The 27,937-nt window shown below is 38.6% G+C and overlaps 1 protein-coding gene across 6 annotated transcripts in view; it reads left to right on the top strand.

The window, feature by feature from the left end:
- The window catches only part of LOC131039366 (uncharacterized), a 336,970-nt gene extending 310,463 nt beyond the window's left edge, over positions 1 to 26,507 (top strand). For 5 of the 6 annotated variants that reach the window (XM_057972095.2, XM_057972092.2, XM_057972090.2 and 2 more), the window contains 2 exons: positions 12,567 to 12,680; positions 13,184 to 13,707. In XM_057972095.2, coding sequence (XP_057828078.1) covers positions 12,567 to 12,680; positions 13,184 to 13,255 — 186 coding nt within the window. In that variant the 3' untranslated portion in view covers positions 13,256 to 13,707. Of the gene's footprint in view, positions 1 to 12,566; positions 12,681 to 13,183; positions 13,708 to 25,479 lie in introns of those variants that run through there. The other variant, XM_057972093.2, reaches the window with a different exon arrangement.
- Positions 26,508 to 27,937: the final 1,430 nt, after the last annotated feature.

Here is a 27,937-nt window from a genome sequence, read left to right as displayed (position 1 = left end):
AGAGGCTAAGTGAGTTGGTCTAGTTCCAGTCGGAATTTTGAATGCAGAGTCCAAATTTGTCTAAGTGTGAATGATGAGATTTTGGATTTTTTTTGTCCGATTGAGTAATTTTGACCAAATTTAGAAAATTTTGATAATTGATCCCGGGCATTGGAAATGACTTGTTTTCGCCTTGTGAAGTGATTAAAATCCCAAAATCTTGATATTTTGGCCTGGGGAAGCAAAATCGCTCCTGTCCCTCAGTGAAGGACCGGAGCTTGTTTCTCAAAATTTTACTGTCTCTGCAGGATCAAGATGAATTTCGGATTGGAAATGATAAAGGGAGGCATGTTCTTTCCGTTGAATATAATTTGAAGAATTTTACAAACATGGGAATGTGCCAGGAGCAAAAATCGCTCCTGTCCCTCAGTGAGGGACCGGAGCTCAAAATCAAACATTGCCTTGTCCTTGCTGGATTTGAACAATTTGACGATCTGAGGAGATCAAAGGAGATATGTTTCATCAGTTGAATATAATTTGGAAGTGCCTTCGCGAAGAAGATTGGACCTAGAAGCTAAATCGCTCCTGTCCCTCAGCCAGGGACCAGGGCGAAAATCAGTGGTAGCTCCCGTCCCTCTCCCAGGGACCAGAGCAAAATTCCTCATAAGGCAAAATTTGAGCAAAGATCAAGTGAACATTAATTTTGAGGCAAGTAAAGGTGGCGTAACGAACTCGTTGAAGACAAATCGAAGATTACAAGACACCAAAGTGAACTCCATATTGGCCTAGGCGCTCCTGTCCCTCAGCCAGGGACCAAAGCGATTTTTGCCTTAGACCAATTTCTCACCAAGTTAGAATGAACTCCAAGGCAAAGATGAATGAAAGGGGGTACTACAAGACCATTGAAGATAATTTTGGAAGTTAGCAAAGTGTGATTGAGCCTAAAACATCAAATTCGCTCTTGTCCCTCAGCCAGGGACTAGGGCGAAATGGTATTTATCTTGCCTTCCTCCCAAGTTTAAACCACTCTAAGTCAGGATACAAGCTGGCAAGGACGTTTTGAGGTGTCTCGACGAAGAACGGAGTTACAAAGATTGACAAAGATGAAGGATTTGCACTAAAATGCCCAAGTTCGCTCCTGTCCCTCAGTCAGGGACCAGAGCGAAATGTTCAAATGAGGCCAAATTTAAGTTGCCATTCACATTTTAAATGTTTGAAAGGAAGTAAGGGACATCGTTTTGCACTTTGAAGACAATTACAAGTTAATATGATGAACGATTTGCACTAAATCTTCAAGTTCGCTCCTGTCCCTCAGTCAGAGACCAAAGCGAAATTTCTATGGAGGCTTAAATTTTGAATGTTAATCACATTTCGTACGTTCAGGAGGGATCAAATGACACCGTTTTACATTGTGAAGGCGATTGCAAATTGATGGAAACTAAGATGAGCTCAAGATGTCAAAGTTTGCTCCTGTCCCTCAGTCAGGGACCAGGGCGATATTCATTATATCGGCCAGTTCTTCCAAAAATCACGCTAAGTAAAGGACGTACAAGGTTGCGCAGGGTCAAAGTGTCCTTAGGAAGATAATATGCGAGGAAGTTAAACATCAAAAGGTGATCAAATTGAGCCAAGAAGCTAAATCGCTCCTGTCCTTCAGGCAAGGACTAGGGCGATTTTCATTAAAACACTCATTTTCCTTCAAAATCATGACAAATCAAGGGTGCACAAGATCAAGGACGTCATTTGGAAGGTGATGAACGAGAAGCCAAGGTTGAAAGATAGCAAATTTGAGCTAGAGCACAAGGTTCGCTCCTGTCCCTCACCAAGGGACCAGGGCGAAAACCATTCAAACATCAAATGCGCCTCGTAAAAGCCAAGAAAAGCAAGCGTGGAGTGAAGGGATAACGTCATTGCTTGCCACATGATGAAGATTGGTGATTGAAGAAGCAAAGATCAAGGAGAAAACACAAAGTTCGCTCCTGTCCCTCACCTAGGGACCAGGGCGATATCAACCTCAGGAGGCACTCATCCACAAAATCAAGTTGATCAAACTCGAGATTCCTTGCAAAAATGCCAGTTTCAACGTGAAGATTGTGACTTTGAACGTCAAAGGTAAAAGAATCAAGGCTAAAATGCAAGTTCGCTCCTGTCCCTCAGTCAGGGACCAGAGCGATATGGTTTGTATCTTTCCACCTCTCCAAGTTTTGGCGCTAAAACATTTTTGAATTTTATTAAATGCTAAAAATCGATAAATTTAATTAAAGATAGCATTGAAAAATTGCGCATGGACATTTAATTAATTGTTTTTTGCCTTTAAAATCGAATTAATTAATTGCAAAGGCATCAAATGAATTAATTATTATTTTAAATAAAAAATCAAATTGGAGCGCTTGGATTTAAATATTTACAAAAGTCGGCCATTGGTTTTTATTAAAATTGCTTTTAATTATCTTTGTTTTTACCAAGTCGGCCTTGAGGTAGTTGTAAGGGTAAGCGCCTATAAATGGGGGGTGTTTATTTCATTTTCAAATCATTATTCAAACATCCTTCACATGCGATTTGGAGTGGTGCAAATTGTGTTCAAAGTGGAGCGAATTTCCATTCCAAGCAAGCTGCGAATTTAGCAAAGGAAGTGGTGCGAACATCTTCCAAGGGGAGTGCGAACCTTGATTAGAGTTGAGCGAAATTGCAAAAGACTACGTCAAAGACCCCCAAAGGTGGCGAATTGTTAGGTGGACGTTCGTTTGAAGAAGGATCACGTGGAAAAGCTTCAAACATTGAATTTTGCCTAGGCGATTCTCTTTATTTTGCATTTTAGAGTTAAGCTCTTAAGTGAGGTATGGCGTATTCTTCTTGTTTTGTTTTAAATTTTGATCGTCATAGCTTGAAATTTTTGAATTTTGAAAATTTGAATCTCAGTAGCTCAATCGTCATTTAGGAAATGATAACTCAAGGACTTATCATGAGGTTTCCTAAAATTAATCTAATCTATGTTATACATTGCAAAATCTAGTTCTTATTATGAAATGTTGTGTAGGTATGGCGACCCCGAAGGCGGGAGCATCCACCAGTCATCCAGCTCTCATGAAGGAAGATCAAAAGACTAAAGAAGTGGAGACCAAGATCGTGTCTAAATGGAGCAACATTGGAGATACCAACTTGGGCAACTTCAGTACGAAGAAGTTTCGAGAGGTCCCTTACATTGGCAAGCCATCACCTGTCGCCCGGAGGATAATTGAAAGTGGCATCATTAAGGCGGCCGGCTTCCCTCCAGCAGTACAGTGTCATGAGTTGATGATCGAGTGCGCTCGTCATTATGATCCTCAATCCAGAACGATCGTGTCCAAGGAAGGAAACACTTTAGCTTATCTTTCAGAGGAAGCTATAAGTGAGGCTTTCCATCTTCTAGAGCACAGAGATATGGTCTACAAGAGCATAGAAGGAGCCAGGTCCATGTACGAAGATGATCCAGATGCTTGTCTAAGCATCATCAACAAGAACTGGTTACTCAAGAGTCGTCCTCGCCTGAGCAAGATTCCGAACACACCACATAGGATTGATTTCCAGGAGGAGTACAGAGATTTGATTACAATGCTCAACCGAGTCACAGGAGCACCTCAAGCCTTCTACTTTGAGAAGTGGATGTTCTACTTTATCCAGGTGATAGTTCAGGGAAAAGGAACAATACATTGGGCTAGAATGATTAGCCATTGCTTGGACGTACAGTTGAGGAGACTCAAGGCTACCAAGTCCTTCCACATGAGTTCATACGTCATCTATGCCTTGATCAGGAGCTTCGAGTACGCAGGACTACCTCACAGAGGAGTGATTGGAAGAGGACCCGGCGAGGTCAGAGTTTGTGATTCCTATGTTCACTTGCATCATCCGCCAGGAAGTAACTACAAGTTAGTTAATGATACCTTCACGATGAACATCACAAGGACGTTGCAAGGCGGGATTCACAACAGATTATCTCAGGATGCACAAGAACTAGTAAAGAGGTACGGTGCTTGGTTTATCCAATTTCCGAAGTTTACTTATATCAGAGTTCATGGATGTCCTTCACCTCCATACATGTTGCCAAGATATCCGACAAACAGAATAGTGTTACTTGAGGTAACAAGACAGTTGGCAGCTTATGCGAAGGCGTTCAGACACAGGCATGGGAATGGAGTTCCGGTACCTATCATATTGGGCAATTCAGTTGAGGTATGTCCTAATGCTTTAGCCATGGATGACGCAGAGAAGGAGTTAGCTTTGTATTCTTTTTCATTCTTTGCCTTGAGGGAGAACTTTGATCCACATGGATATATAGAGGAGACAGTCGGTAGGAAGTTTAAGCATGAGTTTCAGATAGAAGATTTTATGATGAATCTCTTAGACGATCTTGAAGTGAAAAGAAAGATGCATTCTAGATTGCCTTTGGATTTCATCAGGAAATGCAAGATTTACAGAGTGGCCGACCAAGCTCAGGACAGTGGCAGACATCTCCAGTCATCCTATGATCGAGAAAGCAAATCAGTAAGGTTAGATTGGAATGAGCCCGAGGTTGTGGATCTAGATGCTTTGATGGCTCCAGTCTTGTCTTGTACTCGCAGATGGGTTGATGTGCAGCATCAGAAGTTGAGAGAACAAGGCATAGCTATGACTTTCACTTTGGAAGAGAGACCAGTTGAAGGAGGAGCAAGTGTAAGTGAGGGTAATCCTAATCCCAGAAATGCAAGCGAAGGCAACCTTCGAAGTGTAAGTGAGGGCAATCCCCCTCCAAGAGGCTCAAAGAGGAAAGAGAGACCTGAGAAAAGAGAATCCTCCAAGAGGAAGCAAGAGGCCAACCGAGATCGTTCATCCGGCACATCTTCTCGACAAGAGAATAGGACATTTGAGATAGAGGAGTCCATGGAGTCAATGGTACAGAGTGATAAAGAAGGACAGGCACCTCAAGGGTCACCAAGTGGATCTCTCCAAGATTATGAGCTACATGAAGACAAGAACAATGACGAAGTAACATCTCCTCCCAGAGAAGAAGAAACATTGCATAAGGAGATACAGGTTAAAGAGACCAGATCTGCCATCCCGGATTGGTTGAAGGAAAGATTAACGAAGGTGATTGTGATCGAGGACGAAGACAATGTGATTGATTTAGAGAGCCTTGTTGGACATTCCCAGGAAGTGACAGAGAAGAGGAAGGCTACCAAGATGTCCAAGATGATTAGAGATGAGACTGGATCCAAAAAATTACAGATAGCTACACCGGCCGTGGACAAGTATGAAGGTGAGATCCTAGCAGAGGAATATGATATAGAGACATTTGAGCTAGGTCCATCCACAGCTGAACAGATGATGGATGATGCCACCGATTTATTTGAGGCCTTGAAAGACAAGCTTAGAGAGGAAATGGAGAAGAATAGAAAGCTTGAGAGAGAGGTCGGTGCATGGAGAGCATATTTCAGTCATCTCAATCAGCCTTTAGGACGTCAGGATCCAGCAAGATCACCCATACAGGCACTTCCCCTTCAATCAATTGGTGAGGCAGAGAGATTCAGGAGTATGGTCCAGCGTATGAGTACTTGGATGGATAAATCTCATACAGTCGCCATGGAATTTGCAACAAGGATGATGCAGACCATTCACCGAGCTATTCAGGTTCTTGAGATTATCCACAATTTGATGATAACAGTAGCTGCTTTTGCTCATACCAAAGAGGTTATCATTCCTGTCTTGCCAGTAATCAGACAAACATCGAGGAAGGTCTTAGCACAGGAAAAGATATGGATGGAGGACCTCACAGTTTACTTCAGTGGTCAACCTTACTCCAGATGAAGGAAGTTCTCTTCGAGGACATCAGTACTAGATGTAGCCATGTTGAGGAGGTGATCAACCCAATCCAGGACAAAGTATTTGAGGTACTGCGTACTATTCTTGACAGGAGGATCGAAGTTGAGACAGATGTGGATTTGCATGAATTGGAGGATAGAATCAAGGTCATCTTTTGCAAGGACGCTAATATCACAGATGAGCAACAGGACCAGATGTTTGCTACCATGCTCTTGATTGAAAAGACTAGGGAACTTGAACCTGGATGGGACGCTGCTCTTCTCGAGGCATTTGATCAGGTCATCCATTTGGAAGAAAGAATGAAGAATCTTCCCGAGATTCCAATTGTTGAGATCGAAGGAATCGTATCAAGATTCATTGCATATGCTAAAAAGGAGCATTGGAAAGGGAATAAGATTCTAGATGAAAGGTTGTTATAGATGACATGGCATCTTAATTGTCATTGGTCTATGTCTCCTAGGTTTTTGTGCCAAATTTAATATTTGGCTATGCATTTAATATTGTTCAGTAAAAAGGAGGCTATTTGTAACAAACCCTAATTAGGGTTTAGGTGTCATGATCTTGACCGTTGATCTGCTTTTTGATCTAGACCGTTCATTGTAATTGAGGATGCTATTTATACCCTCATTTCATTTCATTTTGTAATCAGATATTAGAAGAAGATTAGATTATTGATGTATTAGAGAGATTAGAGTTTAGAAGCAATTTACTTTTGTAGCAAGATTGAGCCTTGAGAAAGGAATTCGAACAATTGTTGTACATGATGGCTTTGAGATCAATAAAATATTGAAGTTATGGTGTTTTGTTGCAATTCTCTTGGTTATCTTCATGGTTGTACATTTTTCTTGAATCACTCTCAATCAAAGTAGTGTGTTAATTCGAAGGACAAAGTGTTGGACTTGATCTTTGGTAGGATTCGCTTTCCAAACCACTAGCTTCTTGCTGATTGTAGGAACGCCTTGCATGGTCGACTTGAGATATTGGAATCACTCAAACCTTCAATCATTGTTGTATCTTGGATATGTACCTTCGTGGTAGTGTCTTTGATCTTCGATGTATTGAAAAATCATTTGTTACCTTAGAAGATCGCATCAATTTCAATTGAGTTGTTAATTTATGGCAAAATTGAAGTTGGTAGAATCTCACCAAGTCTTGTCCACATCAAGTCATTCTTAGGGTTAGACTAGATTAGACCTCTTGCCAACCCTATCCTTTTGTTATTTTTTTGAAAAAGCTTGTTTAGTTTAGCAAAATCTTCGGCAACGTAAGGCCCCTTGATGACACAGCAATCACAACGACCACTGGTGCTTATCCACACGTAGAGACCCTACTAAAAGAACATTGGAGTCATCCTAACTGATCCTTCTTGCGAAATCTTCAGCAGTAAGCGACTTTATTCAAGAGAGGATAAGATGCCTTTGGGTATTTTATTCTGTGTATGATTGTGTACAAAATACACGTCAACAGAATGTTGTTGAGGCATCTGTACAGGTAATGGCAGCATCGAGGATTACAAAGAAAAGTCGAGACAAGAGGGCTCCCCTAGTAAGAGGGAGCAAACTTCTAAGGGTATGCTTCTGTGACAGAGGGAGCAGCTAGAGGTTCTGCTTCAATTGACTTTCGAGGATCTTGGTTATATTTGTTCAGAGGGAGTGGACCATGTCAAGATTGTTTCTCTAGTGATCAGCAGTCGGAGGACTCTATGATTCATGGATGGAGTCCCATGTGTGTAGGTTGGAAGGTTTTATGCTGTCACTTAGGTCGTGATATTCCTGGATAGATGGATACTTGGTGAACTTGGGATTCACCAAGAGTGATGCAGACTCCAACCTTTACATAAAGGTTGTTAATGGTGAGGCATTGATTTTGATCCTTTATGTTGATGACTTATTTCTCACTGTGGCAGAGAAACTCATCATTCAGTGTCAAAGGGAGTCAGCCTCTAAATTTGAGATGAAGGATCTTGGCCTTATGTACTACTTCCTGGACTGAAAGTTTGGCAGAAGACCGCATGAGATCTTCTTGAGTCAGGGGAAGTACACTATAGACATCCTAAAGAGATTTGGCATGATGGACTGTAAGTCCATGTCTACGCTGATGGATATAATTCTGGAGAAGTTGAGCGAGTCAGCTTCCAATTCAGATCTAATAGATTCCTCTATGTATTGTCAGTTGATTAGATCATTGATGTATTTGGTCAACACCAGACCATATATTTGCTTTGAAGTGAGTTCTCTTAGTCAGTTTATGTGTGAACCAAGATAGATTCATTGTGTTGCAACATGTGTAGCAGCTCGTGAAGCAATGTGGCTTTAGAAGCTCCTTGCAAGATTGTTTGTACAATCATTGAAGCCTACAGTTATTCATTGTGATAACCAAAGTTGTGTGAAAACCTCCTGTCGATCTTGTGTGTCATGACAAAATGAAGCATGTGAAGATCGAGTATCACTATGCTAGAGACGTGGTGGAAAGGAATGCTATTCAGTTAAGATACATTAGTGCTGATGAGCAAACGACAAACATTCTCACCAAGCCTCTCTCCAGAATAAAGTTTGTGTACTTTTGAGGTAAGCTTGGTATGGTAGAAAATGTACCCTAACTGAGATTGAGTCTCAACAACATTGATCTGTTTTAAATAATACTAATGTATTCTCTAAGATGTTTAAAGTGTAAACTCTTATTATGCAATCTTATTAATCTGATATGGTTTATGATTAGTGTCATGTGTGTGACTTTATGACAACATTGGTTCAGTGCTTGATGAGCCCCTGTGAACATTATTGTGAGGTGACGATCTCCCAATAGTGAACACTTGTACATCTGATCATTATCGTAAGGTGACGATCTTATGATATTGATTGATCATACCATTATGATGGATATCATGGGACTTGATATCTATGGATATGTCATAGTGGTTTATATCTCTAGAAGTAATATCTATGGATATACCATAATAGTGGATATCGTGAGATGTGATATCCGTGGATAAGCCATGATGGTGGATGTTACATAAAGAGATATTCATGGTGGATATTATGTGACGTAATATCCGTGGACATGCCATGAAGTAATATCCTTGAATATGCCATAATGGTGGATATCATGAGACGTGATATCCGTGGACAAGCCATAATGGTGGATATTACATAAAGAGATATTCATGGTGGATCTCATGTGACGTGAAATCCGTGGACATGCCATGTAGTAATATCTATGGATAAGCCATGATGGTTGATATCACGGTGAGGTGATATCTATTCTTACACCATCCATGGAGAAGCCATGATGGTTGATATCACAAAGAGGTGATATCTTTCCCTTCCACATATGGGTGTAGCCATTGTGGTAAAACATCATGATGAGGTGATTGGCTTCTTCTACTCACAGGAGTATAGTCATCACGATGAGGAAATGTGACTCAGTTTTCAAGAAGGATTCCTCCCTAGCTAAGAGGGAGTGTTGAAATAATAGCTATGGTTGGATCCCTCAGGCCAACATAGCAAATTACAAATGTGTGAATGGCCTTTGGCCTTACACATTTATATATAACGATTTATAAGTTATATTGCCTATTAAAAGGAATTGTATTTATGTTATATGAATTTGTTCCTAACTATTTGTTATTGGTTAACAAATTGCATTAAGTTGTCAATACAAAACAATTATTTCATAAACCCGCCGCCCCTTGGAAAGGTCACGATCAAGGATCACAGTCGACATTGTCATGAAGACGTGTCATTTGATGTATCCCACGAATGGATACAAATAGTGCGCCTTTCCTCTCACAAATATTTAGATCGAAGCAACATATACACAGATCAGAAGACATATATACAGATCGGGTCTTCACTACAGCAAGACACATAAGCATATTGATATCATCTTCAGCATCGTGGATATTGTGCCCCATCATAAATGTGAACAGATCGAATTGTATAGACTGCAATCTGGAATGTGTGAGTAGTGTGGATCATATTGTAGCAGATCGAAGTACGTATAACATACTTGCAGATCAAACTATCATCTACAACACTATTGTTCTGTATGCACTGTCGTTCTTCAAAATATTGTGAATTCTTCAGTACTATCATGCTGTATGCAAGCAACTCAGGAAAGCATTGGTAGTACATCCTACGGTAGTTCAGCTTGCATCTCCTTCAGTCTAAAGTGACTGGATCCATCTATAAGCTTCAAGGATTGAAGCAATTCACATTGGTCTTTGTGTCATTGTAACAACATCTTGCTATTCATATTTGATATATATATTGGAGATATAATTTTCGTGCTCGAGGGAGACGATAACAATTTATCGTCTATGGTTGGGAGGGCAACAATAATGTGAATCATTGCTCGTGGTTAATCGAGCACACCCTATGGTTACTGTGCATGGTCATCTTCTTGTGTTCCTAGTATTGTAAGAAAATCAACAACTTTTACTAAATTCCTAACAATGGCTGGATCGTTGTCTGATAAATTTTGATCTCAGCTACTTCATAGACTTAGTTAATCTTTTATCTCAGACTTAGACAACTATTTGGTGTATTTGGTAACTACCCTTTAAAAAGTCAACTGAATATATGCCTATGTAATCAACAATATGAATATAAGCAACTAAAACCTATCTTCTACAATTCATGGGTTAAACTCTATTTTATTTACTCTCTATATCTCTATGCTTTGGAAATGCCCTTAAGTTTTAAAAAGAGTAGTTTGTGTCTATTTTTCTACAATTTTTTACGATTTTTTAAAATCCAATTTTTTACCCATTTTTTCAAAAAATCTTATACTTTTGGTTTGCCGATTTTTTCCCCAAACGATTTTTGCTGCTATGATATAAAGAATTGCAATTGTGGAATATGATTTGATAAGCTTTCTAAAATATTGAATTAACCCTACAAAACTCCTTGCCTCAATCACAATGAAATTCTTGGATCACTTCAAAATGGCTTCCACTTTTACTAAATTCCTAACAGTAGCTGGATTGTCGTCTGTTAATTTTTTATCTCAGTTACTTGATAGACTTAGCTAATATTTGATCTGACTTAGATAGACAACTATTTGGTGTATTTGGTGACTGCTCTCTTAAATATTTAACTGAATATTTGCCTATGTAATCAGCAATATGAATATAAACAACAAAAAATTATTTTCTACAATTCATGGGTTAAACTCTATTTTATTTGCTCTCTATATCTCTATGTTATGGAAATGCCCTTAAAATGTTTTAAAAACTAGTTTCTCTTTTTCTACAATTTTTTTTTTTTTAAATCCGATTTTTTTTGCCAATTGTTTCCTGATTTTTTCAAAAAAATCTTATACTTTTGGTTTGCCGATTTTTTCCCCAAATGATTTTTGCTGCTATGAGATTCTGTACTGCTTCATGGTGTAATATGCAATGCATACTCTTAAGAACAGTGTATTCTTTCAATTATTTAAAATCCTTTTATCCTTTCATATTTTTCTTGCTTCTCATCCCCGTTCACTGTTTTCTTAGTCTCTATCCATGAATTCAGATCGCATGAATGTTTATGCAACATAGTTGTGGTTGCAGCTACTTAAGGTAGATATTGAATGCGAGACATTTAGACTGTAATAATGTAATTCTGGATCTGGTCATTCCATCTAGAATAGATGTATTTTGTCTGGATATAAATTTCTTGAATGTTGGATCGTATGCTGATGTGTTATATTTGCATGCTTGTATTGTGAACTGTTCTATATAAGGCTGCCAGACTTCTGTGCATTGTATCTCACCATGTATTTATCATTATGCTGCTTCACAACGTAATATGTGATGCATACTCTTAAGAACACTATTCTCTTTCAACATCTTCAAGTCTAGTTATCTTTTTATATTGTCCTTGCTTATCCTTGAAGCCCCTTCCTCATCCCAGTTCATCTTTTTCTTAGTCTTTATCCACCAAATCAGATAGCATGAAGATTTATTCAACCTGGTCATGGTTGAAGCTACAGATATTTTTGCTACTTACAGAAAGCAATAGAACTTGGAAAACTCAATTATGTTCCTCATTTTTGTTGCTTCTCTCTGTATGGAACTTTTGAGATGCCCACTAGAGGCTTGAATTCTTCATTTTTATTCCCGCAAAGTGGTTTCTTGTCTGACAGTGAAGTTGACAGGGATCTGAGCTTTGGCTTGGGTACAAGAGATTTCAGTTCTCTGATTTCATGAGCTCTGAGAATATCTTCTCATGGTTGGATTATATTAATTCTACCATCATGGATGTCCAATGTGTAATGGTTTGTTTAAATGACTGCGATTTATTTTCCCTTTGTCATCCAGAGTCAATTTAATATGTGCTATTCTAATTTATTTTTGGTTAATGCATTGAAAAACCTGTAGGTTGATTTATTTGAACTTTTTATTTTTTTATTTTGAAGATTGCATGAGAAAGCATAGACAAAGGAGCCGATATCTGCATAGATTATGCTATTTACTCCCTTGGTTATATTCACTGTTTAGCAAGAATTCTTTGTTGATTTGTGATATATGGCACAAGCTTTGTTGGGAATATTAAAGTTAGAATTCACAGGACCCTTTTCTGGGTATTACCTTTACTTTTGATTTTTCAACAGTTCATATAGCTCAAAAATCTTGTAAATAGAAGCTCATGGGCAGTACATTGCAGTTCTCCACTGATAAAATGAAATATGTGACTTTGTTTACTTGATTCTTATGTGTGTGACTTTATTTGGCAAAGATTAACAGCATGTAATTTTATTACTTACAGGGTGGGAGTTCTGGATCAGAACCTCCAGCGAGCCCAGGGCTATCCATGGAGTGCATCATTGAGGAGCTTCAGTCACGAATAAAAAGGCTTGAACGATGGCATATGTTCAATACAGTAAGTATTTTCCAGATTGTGACTTGAACATTTTTCCTTATGGGTTGCATTCTTTATATACATGGAAATAAGTACATTATTTGTGAGTAAATGGAAAAAATGAAAAACATTCAACAATTTTTTTTACTTTTTTCTTTAAAATTTCTTTTCTGCTACTTCCATGCATATCATATTATTTCGCGCTTTTGAATATTTTATTTTTAATTTTTGAAGAAATGCATGGTATTTTGCATCAGAGAACAAGATATTTGTAACAGCTGAATATTTTTTTGTTTTCTCTTGAAAGTTTTCTTGCTTTTTTATCATACATCTTGCAAACTGTATTTTTAAGTAAAACCAAACAGTTTTTCTAAGCACACTATTTTTGGTCTTGTAACAATTATGCTAATGTAAATATAGTTTTCCTTATAATAAATTCTGTTCCTTATAAAAATGTTCAGCAGAATCAACTTATTATCTGTTTGCTTGCAATTTCTGTGGTTCTATGCATTTTTGTTGTGCAGGTATTGTGGACATTCCTCATATCTTCTCTAATTGGCTATGCAATGTTTCAACGAAAACGGAGACTGCATTGAATTCATTTTATAGATCAATTCTTTGCAATGGGAATATTTTGACCTTGTGTGTAGTTGCATCAGTGTCAAAGTCATGTGATCATTCTTTCTTGGACATGCACAAAATAAGGTCCTTGATTCCAGGCCCTTCCAGATGATGACGAGAAGTAGAACAATACCTGATACATATCCAAAGAAATTGTTTTCCTAATGAGGTTTCCAAAGGAAAGAATAAATATATTCCAAGATCCAAGATAAAAGGCCCCTGTCAATCATTGTGCATTATAATTCACTTAACAATGAACTTCGATTATTACAAATGAAATTCTCGTTCAGGAGGAAAAAAATCATTTTTATGCTCAAATTATACATTGGGCATTTACCTCAAACATATTACAAAATTTCTCCAGGGATAGAAATGTAATTTTACCGTCAGTTTCAAATCAAAATTTATATTGCCGATTCTTCTTGAACTTTCAGTTTCCAAAATTTTTGAGATAATTTGTTGCTAAACTTATCGGTTGGATTCAAATCATTTGCATCTCTCCAAGAATATGAATTTAGTTGTTCTTCTCTAGTAGCAGTCGCACTACTGCTGCTCCTGATGTTTGAAAAATGGTTTAAGCCGAGCATATAGAATCACAATATAAGAATGAATTTGGATTTGTTGCTTCAAGAATTGCCTCTATGGTTTTGACTTTAGAGTGAGTCTAACCAGAGATGGAGCTCGAAAATTTTAGGATTTGACCATGGTATGTTTTTGCAGCAAGTGCTTCCACTTATACTAGACCACAAACTAAGGAATGAGAAAGAACTTATTTACAATCTGATTTTCGTGTTGCCTTCTTTGTTGTGTTCCAGCTATTCAACATTTACCACCTGGTCAAGTCTAAATTTGACTGGGCAATGGTTGCAAGTGAGTCTTGATGTTTGTATGTTGATTTAGGGTCACTGCCCGATGCGTGGTCAAACAAACTTCTCCATTCTAGGCGTTCTTAACTCTAGTAAGCAAGTTACCTTGAGGTTATGATCATTTTTAAATAAGTGTGCTTTGAGGTTGCATTCTTCATAAGTCAATTAGGTAATGCTAGAAATTTTCCTTTTCAAATTTTGAGATCATTATACATTAAGACTGAAATTGATACAGAGAAGGGAAGTGAAAGTTTTTATTCTGGTTTATGTAAGGTATTGTATTCATACTTGTTGATCAGAAAAGGAAAAAAAATCTCGAGCTACACGGTTAATATTTTTAAGGGGGTTTATCTTAAATTATGAATTTTTTTAAGGAAGCTTGCCTACTAGGTCTTTGATTAGTTCTAACTAGAAATGGTGAATATAGATCATTTTGGTACGTGGATAGTGCAACAACAAGGTCAATAACTACTAAAATTTAGTAAGGAAAAGACATAATTTAAATTGTTTAGAGTTGGTACTGTAATTTATATCCAACTTTTTATAGGCACCTTTAGGGATTGCATGCCCACTAATGTAAACAATTCATTGAACATCCTTACATTCCTTTCACATTAAGAGTTTGCTAATTCTTTGGAAGGGGTGGAAGAACGTTTCAAGCTTGTAGCAATGCAGGACCCCACAGGTAAGGAAGGGGACTGGTCATTGTATTAAGGAGTGCATACAATTTTAGTTTTCTGCTTTTGTATTTTGTGCTCAAAAGGTTATTACGTTTGGTGTTAAAAGAAAAAATTCCTTTAGCTTCATTTGGTTCTCAAAGCTAATACTTTGTCTCTTATGTTATAATTGTTAATACATGTATTGTATTTAAAATTTTAACGTTGTTTAATGGAGGAAAGATGTTAGTAACTTATTATTATAATTCAAAAAATTGGTGAGTTGTAAGCAAGTTTTCTATCAGTGATTATTTCCAAAATTCATAATTTTTGGTGAGTTTGTGCAGAAAGCTTGCGTGATGAAAAAACACACAAACCCTTGATTTTTTCATTTTTTTCATTTGTTGTAATAATGAATTTTTAAATCATTAATGATTAAAATCAAATTATTATATTTTCAAGAAAAAACAAATTCCTATGGTGGGTTATGAAAGGGAATTAACTCTAGTAAGTTGTTTTTCGCAGTTTCACAATTATGCTTTGTTTTTCTTATCGATATATTTTTTCTAATTCTATAAAGGTGCTTTGTCAATATGCAACTTGTGTCTTCTTAGTGTTCTTTCAATTTTTCTATGCACATCCTAAGGATAGAAAACAGTGTTTTTTATTCATATATAACATTGTATTTCCTTTGACCATCCCTTGTTAATTGTAAATTTGACTAGCTTATTTAGTTTTCCGATTGTTAGGTTTTGAGTTTGTTTGGTGACAACTCATTCATCTAATCTATATGTTGTCTTTTTTTATTTACTGAAGAAAGTTTACCATTATACAAAAAATGAGCAGCAACTAGGTTACAAAAAGAGTCTAGAAACAACAGTTCAATTCACAAGGACAGCTACAATGCCGTAAGGCAGTAACAAGAAAAAAAAAATTCCTAAAAGGCAACAAATAAAAAATTTGCAGTTGCTTCAGCACATGAAGCTGGCGCAGGAATTCTGAAACAGCAGAACTCGGAACCATTAAGACCATCAAAATAGAAGGAATCCACTAGTGTGGTAGAGCTGAAACTGAAAGCTCCACATATGCCATCATGTCTTCATCCTTTGAGGGGATAAGAGGAGTAGTAGTGGCAAATACTGTAACAAAGATAACAGCAATGTTGGGTACAAGATTATTTCTGTTTATAGAGATTGAAATAATAACCAGCAAAATGAACAAATGTTGTAAATCTGACTGCAAATAAAACTTGACTAAGCTGAAACACTGACCATACATATTTGAATATGCCACACATCGAAGTATTACAGCCAAAAGTGCCCCTTAAGAAGCTGATCCCTTCATCAAAAAATGCCTTCATACATAATTTACTATCTCCCATGACATGTAAATCCTTTAGAGGAAATGTAATGAGGCATTTCTAAAACAACAAAGTCAAAGTGTAGCTAATATCGTGTTGACGTGTCTGAAATCGCATTACTATGGTTCCATCCGGCCAACACAGAATAGAATACTAAGCATCCTATCCTCTCTTGAAATAAGGAAATCCCTAATGCTGTTTTTTTATTTGATCAAAGGCGATTACCTCAATGTTTCGGTTGTTAGGTCTTGACTGCAGGATAACTTGGTGGTTTGATGTGTTTTGTTGGGAACACAAAGGGGACTTACGGTTAGGTGAACAACTTTCGGGTGAGTTCCCTAAAATTCTAACAGTCTTATTATCGATTGATATCGGTTTGATTGATACTAGCTCAGTTGGATTGTGGTTTTTGTTATCACAAAAGCTTGCACCCTTGCTAAGCTATCAACTCAGCAACCTTGTGAAACATGGAAACAACCCGGAAGTGTGGGACCTTGCGCATGGACGTTGAATCTCCGGAGAAGGCTGGCTTCCATCCTCAAATAGGTGCAGGTGTTGAACCAACTCAACACTTCAAAACTTACTACTAAACCTATCCTAACAACTTGCAGAGGAAAGGGAAGAGAGAATTTCTTAAAATGAAGGGAGGTGATGCACCAAGAAGAGATTGTTCCTCTCCCCACCCCAAATGACACAAGGAATTAATTGAAACACCCTGGAAATACACAAACTTCAATTATATAAGTGGCCCAAAAGCATGTATGGAGGTTAGAATTTGCTAAGTGTCAAGAGGGGAGAAGGATTCCCACAAGTCACACTCAGAAAACAAGTTAACACAACACATATGGAAAGAAAAGCCACAAGACATGCACCTATGATGAAGGTAAGAAAGCATACACAACATACATAAGTTGAAAGAAGGCAAGAATGGTGATCTTCAATTAATTCAAGGCCAAAGGCCAATCATACAGTTGCAGAAATGCAAAAAGATTACAAGTCTTCAAGAGAAGAGAAGAGCATAAGAAAGCTCAAGGCAGCAGGGAGAGAACCCTTTACAATGAGGCTTAAAAGCCATTATATAGAAAAATGGGTTACAATGGTGATCATGACCACTGCATGTCAGTGTGGAAGTGCATGCACTTGGCTTGTACATGCAAGCAACCTAGCCATACCCACAAAGGGCAATCCTGAGAAGGTGGATTGACTGACCTTCCAAAGTCAGACATGACATAAGTCACCCAACATGGCCCCGTACCTCCCTTGATGGAAATCTTGCCAAAAACATTAAATGCACCCCTGTGGCTCCACAAAAAAAGTGCATAAGTCGCCAAAATGTCGGAGCATTTAAAGCCTTGAGTATCGATCACGCCAACCAGAAGTGTTGCAAGCCAGAAGAAAGATTAGAAGACTTTGGAGACTGGGGTCACTGTAGTTGGACAAGGAACTTTGGAACTTGGGGGTTCCGGAGTTTCGGGGGTTGAAGACTTGGGAACTTCGGAACCTGGGGGTTCCAGGGTAACTTCGGAGACCGGAGTCACCGTAGTTGGGGAACTTCGGAGACCGACGTCACTGTAGTTGGGGAACTTCGAAGACCGGGGTCACCGTAGTTGGACAAGGAACTTCGGAACCTGGGGGTTCCGGAGTTCCGGGGGTTGAAGACTTGGGAACTTCGAAACCTAGGGGTTCCAAAGTTCCGAGGTTGACGAACTAGAAACTTCGGAACCTGGGGGTTCCGGAGTTTCGGGGTTGAAGGTTAAGGAACTTGGGAACCTGGGGGTTCCGGAGTTCCGGGGTAACTTCGGAGACTAGAGTCACCGTAGTTGGGGAACTTCGGGGACCGGGGTCACCATAGTTGGGGAACTTCGCAAACCGGGGTCATCGTAGTTGGACAAGGAACTTGGGAACCTAGGGGTTCTGGAGTTCTGGGGTAGGAACTTGGGAACCTGGGGGTTCCGGAGTTCTGGAGAAGAGAAAGAGAGGGCCAAGGAACTTCCGACAAGGCAACACTTCAAACCATGATTTCATTGCTTTTCTCCTTGATCAACTGGGCAACGCTGGTCCATGGAACATATCTCTGATCGATTCTCACTGATGGACCAAGGGTGTCATAAAATGACAATAGTTTCTTCTTGGTAAAAAAAGAGAAAAAGAGGGATAAGGAAAAGAGATATAGAAAATCTAACTAATTAACTAAGATAACATGTTCAGGAAAACAGACAGAAACCTCCAAATAACCAGATTTAACATTATCAGCTATTTAAACACAATGTTTGTAAAAATCCAGTGCAATCTTCAAGGAGAACTAGATTTTCATGCTACTAAACATAAATTCAGAATTTTAACATTCATTCACTTACTGTTTAATAACCGAACTGAGCATATAAGTGGGTTCAGATTAACCATGCAGGGGAAATGACAATCAGTCAGTCCTTAATGGTATGAACAACAAGGATTCTATCAGATGTTTATCCTAAAAAATGCTATTGAAAAATAAAAGACATAACAGAATAATTTAAATGGTGAAGAAGGGGACCATGCACTCACGAAGAAATGAAACAGCCTTAATTTTCCATTAATCCTGTGTAAATTTTGCCAGAGCTTCAACAACAATCTTGAACTTCTTACAAAAATAAGGGAAAACCAGTCCCTTTAAATAGATTTTCAAAAATAGATGAATGGCCAAGATTTAAACTAAACAAGTGGCCCAGATTCATCTATACAAAATGGTACCCATACCCATAAATAGAAGGTAAATATCAACAACCACCCAAAGGAGAACAATAACTACCTAAAAAAGGTAATTAATAACTATCCATAACAGCTCAAAAAGTGCACATGCACAGAGCTCAAAATTTACAGTTGACTTGGCAGTCAAATATGAACTTTATGGCCAAAAAGTGTTTTTTCAGATTTGAAAGAAAAATATATATTATGAAAGCACTTTTTCCTTTTCAGCTGTAGATCCTTTTTCCAGAAATTCATCCTCGGCACTTAAATAGTCTTTCCAGAGGTCTCGACCTGCCGTACGTTTTGCGCGAACATACTCTTGAAACCTGATGCACATCTGGAACAGCACCGTGAACTGAGGCATAGGAGGATGACGTATCTTATATTGCATGCCTTCCAAATGACGATCTACGTGCTTTAAACCATCTTTCCAGTCGGACCGATGAGTCTCAAAACATAAAATGTCTGAATGCAATTTACTAGGAAAATCCAGGTCCTCTGTGGAGTAGGCGATCTTATCCACCCTCAATCTATCCTCCCAGTCCGGGTGCATTGTGGCGTCGGACAAACTTTTTTTCCAACCCAAAACCATTGATCGGAGGATTGTCCCATCAAGCTCTCTCATGTCCCTCAAAATTTCCTCACATGTCTCTTGCTCTTTGTTAATGATATCCTTTGTTTCACTCTTCATGGTGATGGTCCAGTACCATTCTTTTAAAATGCTGATGTTATATGGATCTAGGATGGCGGACAATGTAGGAATCTGTGCATGGGTCCAGAAAAGAGCCCTCATGAGGGGAAGAGTTGTAGTAGTGACCTCATGAGCCCTGAGGCATTCCCGCTTCACCTCGAGCATCTTGACCAAAATGGTCTCTCGGTGGTGTGCCATTTCCTTCACATCTTCAATGATTAGCTCTCCCCTCTCTTTAATGCTTCGAATCCATTCCTTGACAGCCACGGCGGTATCTCGTACTCCTTCAAACTCTGTGGTGGTCCTTTGCACCAATGTTGTTGGGGGAACATGGGATTCGGGGGCATTATGTAATGGTCTCAGTAGGTGATCAATGTACCCCTCGGCCTGCTCAACACGAACTTGATACATATCTTTCTCAGCAGTTATCTCTTCGAGTTGCTTGAGCATGTTTTGCACGGAGTCCTTGAACTCCTCCCTTTCATGTTCCTTGGTGGCTCGTCCGATCGGGACGGTTGTGATGCTATAATCAGCTAGTGTAACTTGATCTACTGGCTTATCGACAGGTGGGGTGGTGATATGGAGGGTACGGTTCCTTTGTTCATCTTTGGTTAATCAAGAATAGGCTTTAGGCTTTTTCTTCCCCTTGGACTTTGCTTCGCCTATGCGAGAGAAAATGTCCTCCAAGTCGATAGGTGGCTTGGTGGCTGCCTTTCGCTAAGCTCGAGCAACTAACCAATCTTGAGGTATAGTCTGTCTCAATGCTATGGTTAAATTCCCACTCTACTCCTTAATGCTTTCAGCTGGCTCATTGCATATTTGTAGCTGATATGTTTCAGGGGGAGTGGAGGAGGTGTCAAGTCCTTTGCTTGTAGCTGAATTCTCTCTCACTTCGTTGAACAACTGTCTCGTATCCCCATGCGATGGTTGTTCTTCAGTTCTATCAGGCTCGCAGGTCTCATCCGTCTTTTGCTCTCCTTCAACAGTGGTGTCATCCTTGCCGGTACTGTGCAGTTGCAATTCATGGCAACTCCCCTGGGTGGGTTCTTGCACATCAACCCCTTGAGTGGACGAAATTTCTCCTTCCTCAACTTGATTCTCAGGTTCGCCAGACTCAATGATCCTCACCTCTGTATTTAGCCTGTCTTGTGCAGGAGGATCATCAGCTCTGAATGCATCAACATCGCTCTGGGAAGGCGGAGCAGATATATAATCAAGTTCAATTACATCATCAGATGAACTGGGGTCTTTTGATGATGAATTGACCTCCGGTCTCCTAATAGGGATCTTCTCCCTTATTGTCCTTTTAGATGTCCGAGTCCCTCTGCTTGCTTTAGCTTTCTTCCTTTTTTCAGGCTTTTCAACCTCTTCCTTTGGTGCACTCAAGGTTCCCTCATCTTCAGAGGATTGAGAATCAAGGCTACCCATCATATGGTAGGTGAACTGGACTCCCTCATGAATTAGCCGCTCAATCTGCTGGTGTAACCACTGATCAATGTACCTTCCTGGGCTGCCATAACTGCCTCAAATTCGGTGATTGGATCCTGTGACCAATCGATGTCTGGCAAGAGAAGTCTTACTGCCTCAAACTCTCGAACTTGTAAGCAATTTCTAGAATCCGTTAACTGATCCGGGACCCGACGATATTCACTTAGCCTTGAATATTAGCGTCGTCGGACCTCATAGTCATCAAAACAATTCTTCCAATAATCTTCAATTGACTCCTTTGCTCTGTAGCGCCTGTCGTAGGCTCTCTTCGCCAGATTGTCATGATCAAAACATTTCCTTGGGAAATGTTCTTGTAGGCCATAGGAGGCTAACTCAGCAAGGGATTCTTCGACATGAACTGGATTCTTTAAATGGACATCGAGGTTACCTAAAATCATAGGGAAGGTGAATCCAGACTGCTTCTTGTCTCTGAGTAAACTGTTCGCCGGACATGCCTGCCTTGCAACTTCCAGAAGAACTATTTTGTCGGTTGGATATCGTGGAAGTTGGAAAGGAGCGCCTTCAAAACCAGCTATTCGGATGTAGGAGAATCTTGGGAATTGAATGAACCAGGCGCCATACCTCTGTACCAAAATGGTAGCTTGCTCTAAAAGCTTTATGTGTAATCCCCCTTGCATCAGCCTGACTAGGCGCATTGTGAAGGCGTCATTGACACGCTCATATTGACCAATTGCATAAGCAAGGCTGTTCTTTTCCCTCTGAGCTATGTCCTGATAATGTAATCGTGGATAGCAATCGTATACCTTCACCTGATTGGGCCCATTCCCAATTTCACCCTTCATGACTAAACCTGGCAGTTGCTGGTTTCGGGCGAACATATAGACTAGATAGGATGTCATGGTAAAGTACTTTTTCTCTTCAAGTTCGACCAACTAGGTATGGATGTTGTCACTTTATGATTTGGGCCCAGTTGATCTTGGATTTCCCAGCGAAGACCTGCTCTGTGAAGTAGAACATCCACTCTTCAAAGTAGTTAGATTGGGGGAGTCCCATAACCCTGCTGAGCAATGTGACCATATCTCCATGCTCATTGTGAAAGTCGCTTTTGGGGGTCTTTTTCCCAATTATAATGCTTGGAGGTCTTCTCTCTTTATACCACTCATTTATTAATGTCCTGCATTTGGCAGGGTTCATATCATATGCTACTTGCGCTTCATCTATAGTTGTTGCTATGGGGTTGTTCGGGAAGGGGATGTCAAATGCATCGCCAATGGCCTTAGGAGTGAAGTCAGCTAGGACCGTATTCTCAAGGAGCACCAATCTGGTGTTTGGTTGGTAATGCCAGGCAGCCTCCACTACCAGCTCATAACTCTGCACTGACGAGGGAAATCCCGTTGCCTGGGCGATACCACTTTCCATCATCCGCCTAGGCCTACCATAGGCATTAGGGGAGAAAACTTTGTCTCTGAAGTCTTGAATATCAATGTGGCCTAGGTCAGTATCACTTACATTTTCCCATATGCTCTGGACCTTTGATTCCCTCAGTCCTCCCCTCTGATACTGGTATTTCATTTTTTCGCCTCTGTGAGGGATGTCTGATTTGGATGCTCGGGACGTTTCGGCTGCACCAGGTGTCTTTGAGGACTCTACCGCAGATTTAGGCATCTATCCTGCACGGTCGGATGCGGATTACGAGGTAAGATGAAGGAAACAAAACGGGTTAGATAAAAGGGATACATTAGCGCACAAGGATTAATTGAAAATTAAATTTTGAAGAAAGCATGATACTTCAGCAAAAGAGCTTGGTTAATTTGGACATGAACATTACTGAGCTCTTGGATTAAAAAATTACTTATTCGGCTGTGGTTCAAGGACTTAGGCGATTTTGGCTGCTAAATTTGCACTTAGACATTTTAAGATCAGTTTTCAAAATGGATGAGGTTTAAGATTCCCTAAGTCTGAAAAATGCATTCTTGGTTAACTTCTAGGATGGACTCTGATTTTAATTGCTTTGCCTGATGCCTTTCAAATGGGAAAAGATGCGGTTTAAAGACTTAATCATTTAATCAATTTTGCATAAATTTTGAATGATTCTAAGGGAGTCGCAGCAAGCTTACCTTGCAAAATAAATGGTGCCAATCCGCACAATCTGGCTTGCAGGAATGATTTCCTTTGAAATTTGAAAATGCCCCTCTTATGCCCTATGCTTTTGAAAAGACAAATGCACAGCTTGCAAATTTGGAATGAGAGAGTTTTTGCAATTTCAAATTTTAACGATTAACTTTGTCTCTTATTTCGCGCCTAAGTTTGGAGAAGAATGCAGTTTTGAAGACTTAGATTTAGCAACTTACCTTGGACGGAACTTCAGTGTTTTCAACCGCTGAGAGCTCTTACTTTGCGGTTTTAATGGCAAACTTCGGGGGTTTGGAAGGTTTTTCAAACTTTAACCTCTACGTTTTCCCTCCTCTATGGCGTCTTGGGCGTTTTGCTCTCCTTCTAAACCTTCAAACTTCTGCGCGATTTTACCTACGACGTTGAAAATGGGTTTGTGATCTCTTGAAAACCCTCTTATACCGCGATTTTGCCAAACTTCGGGATTTCTATGCCTTTTGCAAAGTTTTAAAAATCGCGATTTTCAAATGGATGCTGAACTTCGGCGAATGAGGGGTTTTATGCAAACTTAGAGCATTGCGATTTTGCCTTATGGCGCGATTTCGGGGTTTTGGTCTATTTTCAACTTTATAAAATCGCGATTTTAGCTTTACGCAAACTTCGCCATTCATAGAGCGATTGCAAGGTTTTGGTGGATTTTGAAAACTTTGGAGATTTAGCCCATTTTGAAAACTTTTAAAACATTGCGATTCTCCCTTGTGGCACGATTTCAGCGAATGAGGGGGGTTTGCAAACTATTAACTTTGCGATTTATGTATCTTGCAAACTCTAACCTTTTTCGCGATTTCCAAACTTCGGGATTTTGGACGCGGTTTATTACTATTCAAATTTCCTTGCAATTCTCCCTTAGTCGTCGAACTTCAGAGTTTTGGGCATTTTTGAAAAGTCTTAAACAACTTTGACACTTTATGCCCCTTTATGGCGAATTTCAGCGTTTTACACTTTAGATGCAAATTTTAAACATTTCGCACTTTTACCCTTGGATGGCGAAAATCGGGATTTGGATGGTCTTTTTCAACTTTGTAAAAATCAAGATTTTCCTCTTTAGTGAAAATCGGGATTTTTAGACCTTTTGAAAACTTCGAAGGTTTAGAGCATTTTGCAAGCCTCTTGAAACATTTTGCACTTTTATGCCTTATTGGCAAATTTTGGCGTTTTTAGCCAATTCGCAAACTTATAAATTCTTGCAATTTATCCATTACTGCGAATTTCGGGATTTCTAGGCACTTTGCAAAGTTTTAAAACTTTTGTAATTTTCCCCCTTAGTGCGAATTTCGGGATTTTGGAGCATTTTTTGCAAAGTTTTGACACTTTAACAATTTTCCTCCCTTCTATATCCTTTTGGCGAAAATCGGCACTTTGGGTCCTTTTGCGACCTTTAGACGTTTCATCACTTTGGGAATTTTGCAAGCTTCTGCCATTCCTTACCTAACTTAGGCGATTTTACAAGTTTAAGCGATCTTCTTGGAATTTTAATGCCCGAACGTTAAACTCACCTTGCGGATTCCCAGGCTTCCGCTCATGACATCATCATCTCCTGGACTGATTACGGGCACACTCAAAAAAGGGCGCGAGACACCCTGCGCAAAACTCAACAGGGCGAAGGCGAAAAGACCAAAAAAGAGGGGGACCTTGTCGGCGACAGGGAGCGTGTGCAATGCACAACACATCGGTAGTACCACGTAGCACAAACATTTCACCCCATGTAAGGCAGAAGTCTTTGTGATGGTGCTGGGCACAATACATTCTTGCTCTGTAGCTGTGACATTTGCAACTTGATTTGTGAAGTTTATAGTTCACCTTTAAATTCTTTTTTGAGACACACCATAGCTATAAAATAAAGAAACAATCTGGAAAATGACATCAAAGTTAAGAGTTATAGTTTCCTCGTAAAAGTTATGGTTAGAAAACACTGCCAAACATCTGATTATCTATATATTCCTTAAATGACATGTCTAACAGAATCCACTATCACATTATTATGTAATCCCACTCCAAATAAGGCTTCTTTTCAGTCAGGTAGTGTTTAAAAATAGCATTCCATTGTTTCTTAGCAAAAGAGCATCAGCAAAAAATTTATTTAATGTTTTCATGTGATTGGCAAAAGGGCATTAACTTGCTGGACCACTATACATTTCAACCTGTCCTCAATAGGTAGTTTGCAATTTAGAATTTTCCAAGCCAGTAAGTGAGTCAATGTCAACTTAAGATCTCCAAATTGGCATACTCAATTTGGTTCAAAACTTCGAACTAAATGTGCATTTTATTTTGGGTTCAGGTGTGGATTTAGGGGCATACAAGGAAGGAGGTGGAGATAATTTTTCTTTACAGGATGAGAGTGAAGTGACAGGAAGAGAGCCATAGCCAGTCTTTGAAGAAATCACATGAAATATAGTACACAGCTTCATAATTAAATACAATGGCATACAAAAGTACTAAACTTGTTTTGATTTGTTGTTCAACCCAAAGCATTCTTTAGTGAGTTGCCAGGAAGACTTATTCAAAGCAATGAAACCCCAAATGTTGCCAAACTGACAAACCCCCTTTTTAAACAGATAATAAGCTTGTTTGGGAACACTAATGGCAAGAGACTGCCCTTGATATTGAATGTGTTTATACCACCAAATGGAAGGAGAGGCAAAACTGAAGCCATGTTGTAATGAAAATTTCCTTCCACTCTAAGAAGTGGCAAACATTTTGCCATGCCTTCTAAATGAATTGTAAACAAAGAGAAGCTTTAATCTAGAAGAAAGGAGCAAATAGAATCTTATCCAACCAATTCACGAGTTGCCATTTCCCTTTGACAAAAGCTGAATTGTCACACCAAAAATTTCCAAAGGGTCCTCCCCTATAACAGCTCTAACAATTCAATTAGAACAAGAAATAACCCTTGTGTCTTGGGGTCTAAAATTCTCAAGCATCCTTTAATCGCAAGTGAATGCAATGAGACCAAGACATAGCTTTAAAAACAAAACTACTATCCCATTTGATCCAAAGAAGGTGTCAAATTAGTTTGTTGAAGTCTTCATAACCTTTATTAGAGGACATCCAATAAGATGGGTAGTGCATGTGCGGGGAGATATATTCTATTTGCAACTTGAATTTTTCCTGCTTAAGAAATTTGTTGCCCCACTTCCACATCTCAGAAGGAGAAACTCCAAGACCAAACGGTGTGCCAAGATATTTGGTTATCTCTCCATTTTTAATTTGTTTCTAGGCTTTGATAGTCCATTGTGAGATGGGACCAATTTGAAACAGCAGAAATTCGGTTTTATTGTGAGCTAATCCTTATACTGTTATTCTAATATTGAGGAGAATTCTTGTTTTTGCCTCTCGGCACAATATTAAAGGTTTTTTAAAACAAATGAAGCAAACAAAGTTTATTTGATTTGACAATCTTCAATAATAACACAACTGTGAGTAGATTATTAAATTGAGAGTATTGGTTTTGAATCATGTGACCTCAAATGTTAATTATCATCATCAGCCATTAGCCAGATTTTTTGAACGGATCTTGCAGCATTTCATAGACTAGGGGTAAATCTTTATGGTTTTATAACTAGAGGGGTTGGCCTTGAAACTCCAGGTTTATGCATGCTGAGGAAATTTGGGGTGCATGTAGTGATAAAACTATGTTTAGTGCAAGGATAAATATATGATCTGACATATGGTTACCACTAACTTTATGATGTCTGGCTTGGTAATGCTTAATGTCTTGTTTTTCCTTTTGCAATTTACATTAACTTATTGGTTGAGAACATTTTTTCTTGGTCGTACAAGGATATAGTGTGGATTCTTAATTACTATTGTTGATATTAACCAGATAGACTTGTTTTATGTGGCCAAATGTTCTTTATTGATACTAATTTCAAGGTTGTAGTGACCTTTACAAGTAAGAAGGGTTTCCAAAATTTCCTTCTGATAAAATTAATAAAGAAAACGAGTTTTTAAATTGTTTGCTACTAATTTTTTGTTTCAAACTACTCCTGTGTATTTAAGGGAATCAAGAGTTATTTAGCCATTATTTAGCCATATTGTTTGTCTCTCAGTAGTACCATATTCTGATTTCTAATTATCATAATTGAATATTTCAAATAACTCTTAAATATATTGAATACAAATATTATTATATCATATCACTAGCCAACAATTAGAAATATGTCCTTGGTAATTTATTTCCAATATATTGTGAATTAGCATTTTTTTAGTTTTAGTTTGAAATTATAAAAAATATTAGTATTAATGTAAAACGTATTTTAATAATAATCTCAAACTTTAATATAAGTAATCCTTTCAAACATTTTAACAAATGCATCAAGAAGCCTTGGTATTTGTAATCAAACTAACATACTTATTGGTCACCACCTATTTATAGGATCTAGTTATTTCTTTTTAGATTGATTTTAACATCTATCTATATTATGCACTTAAAATAATATTTAAGCTTGATCCCTTGGTATTCCCCAAATAATAAAGGGAAATAAAAAGTGTATACAAGGAAAATTCAAAGAAAGCTTGTGGACGAGACAACTTGAAAGGAAAAGAGCATGCTATGTCAAACATTTCAGTACCACATGTGACCATACACAAAAGAATTGCATAGGAGCAAAAATAAAATGGACAACAAAAATGTTAATGGCTCAACTTTAAACTAGTTCACATCAACTTAGATGTGAAATAGGAAATGAATGATACCTAAAGTAGAGTGGGTAGATAGAAGATGTTGCTATTGCACT

Source organism: Cryptomeria japonica, chromosome 10 (assembly GCF_030272615.1).
Source record: "Cryptomeria japonica chromosome 10, Sugi_1.0, whole genome shotgun sequence".
Lineage (NCBI taxonomy): Eukaryota > Viridiplantae > Streptophyta > Pinopsida > Cupressales > Cupressaceae > Cryptomeria > Cryptomeria japonica.
Note: the sequence above shows the minus strand (reverse complement) of the source record. Positions and strands in the feature narration are given on the sequence as shown.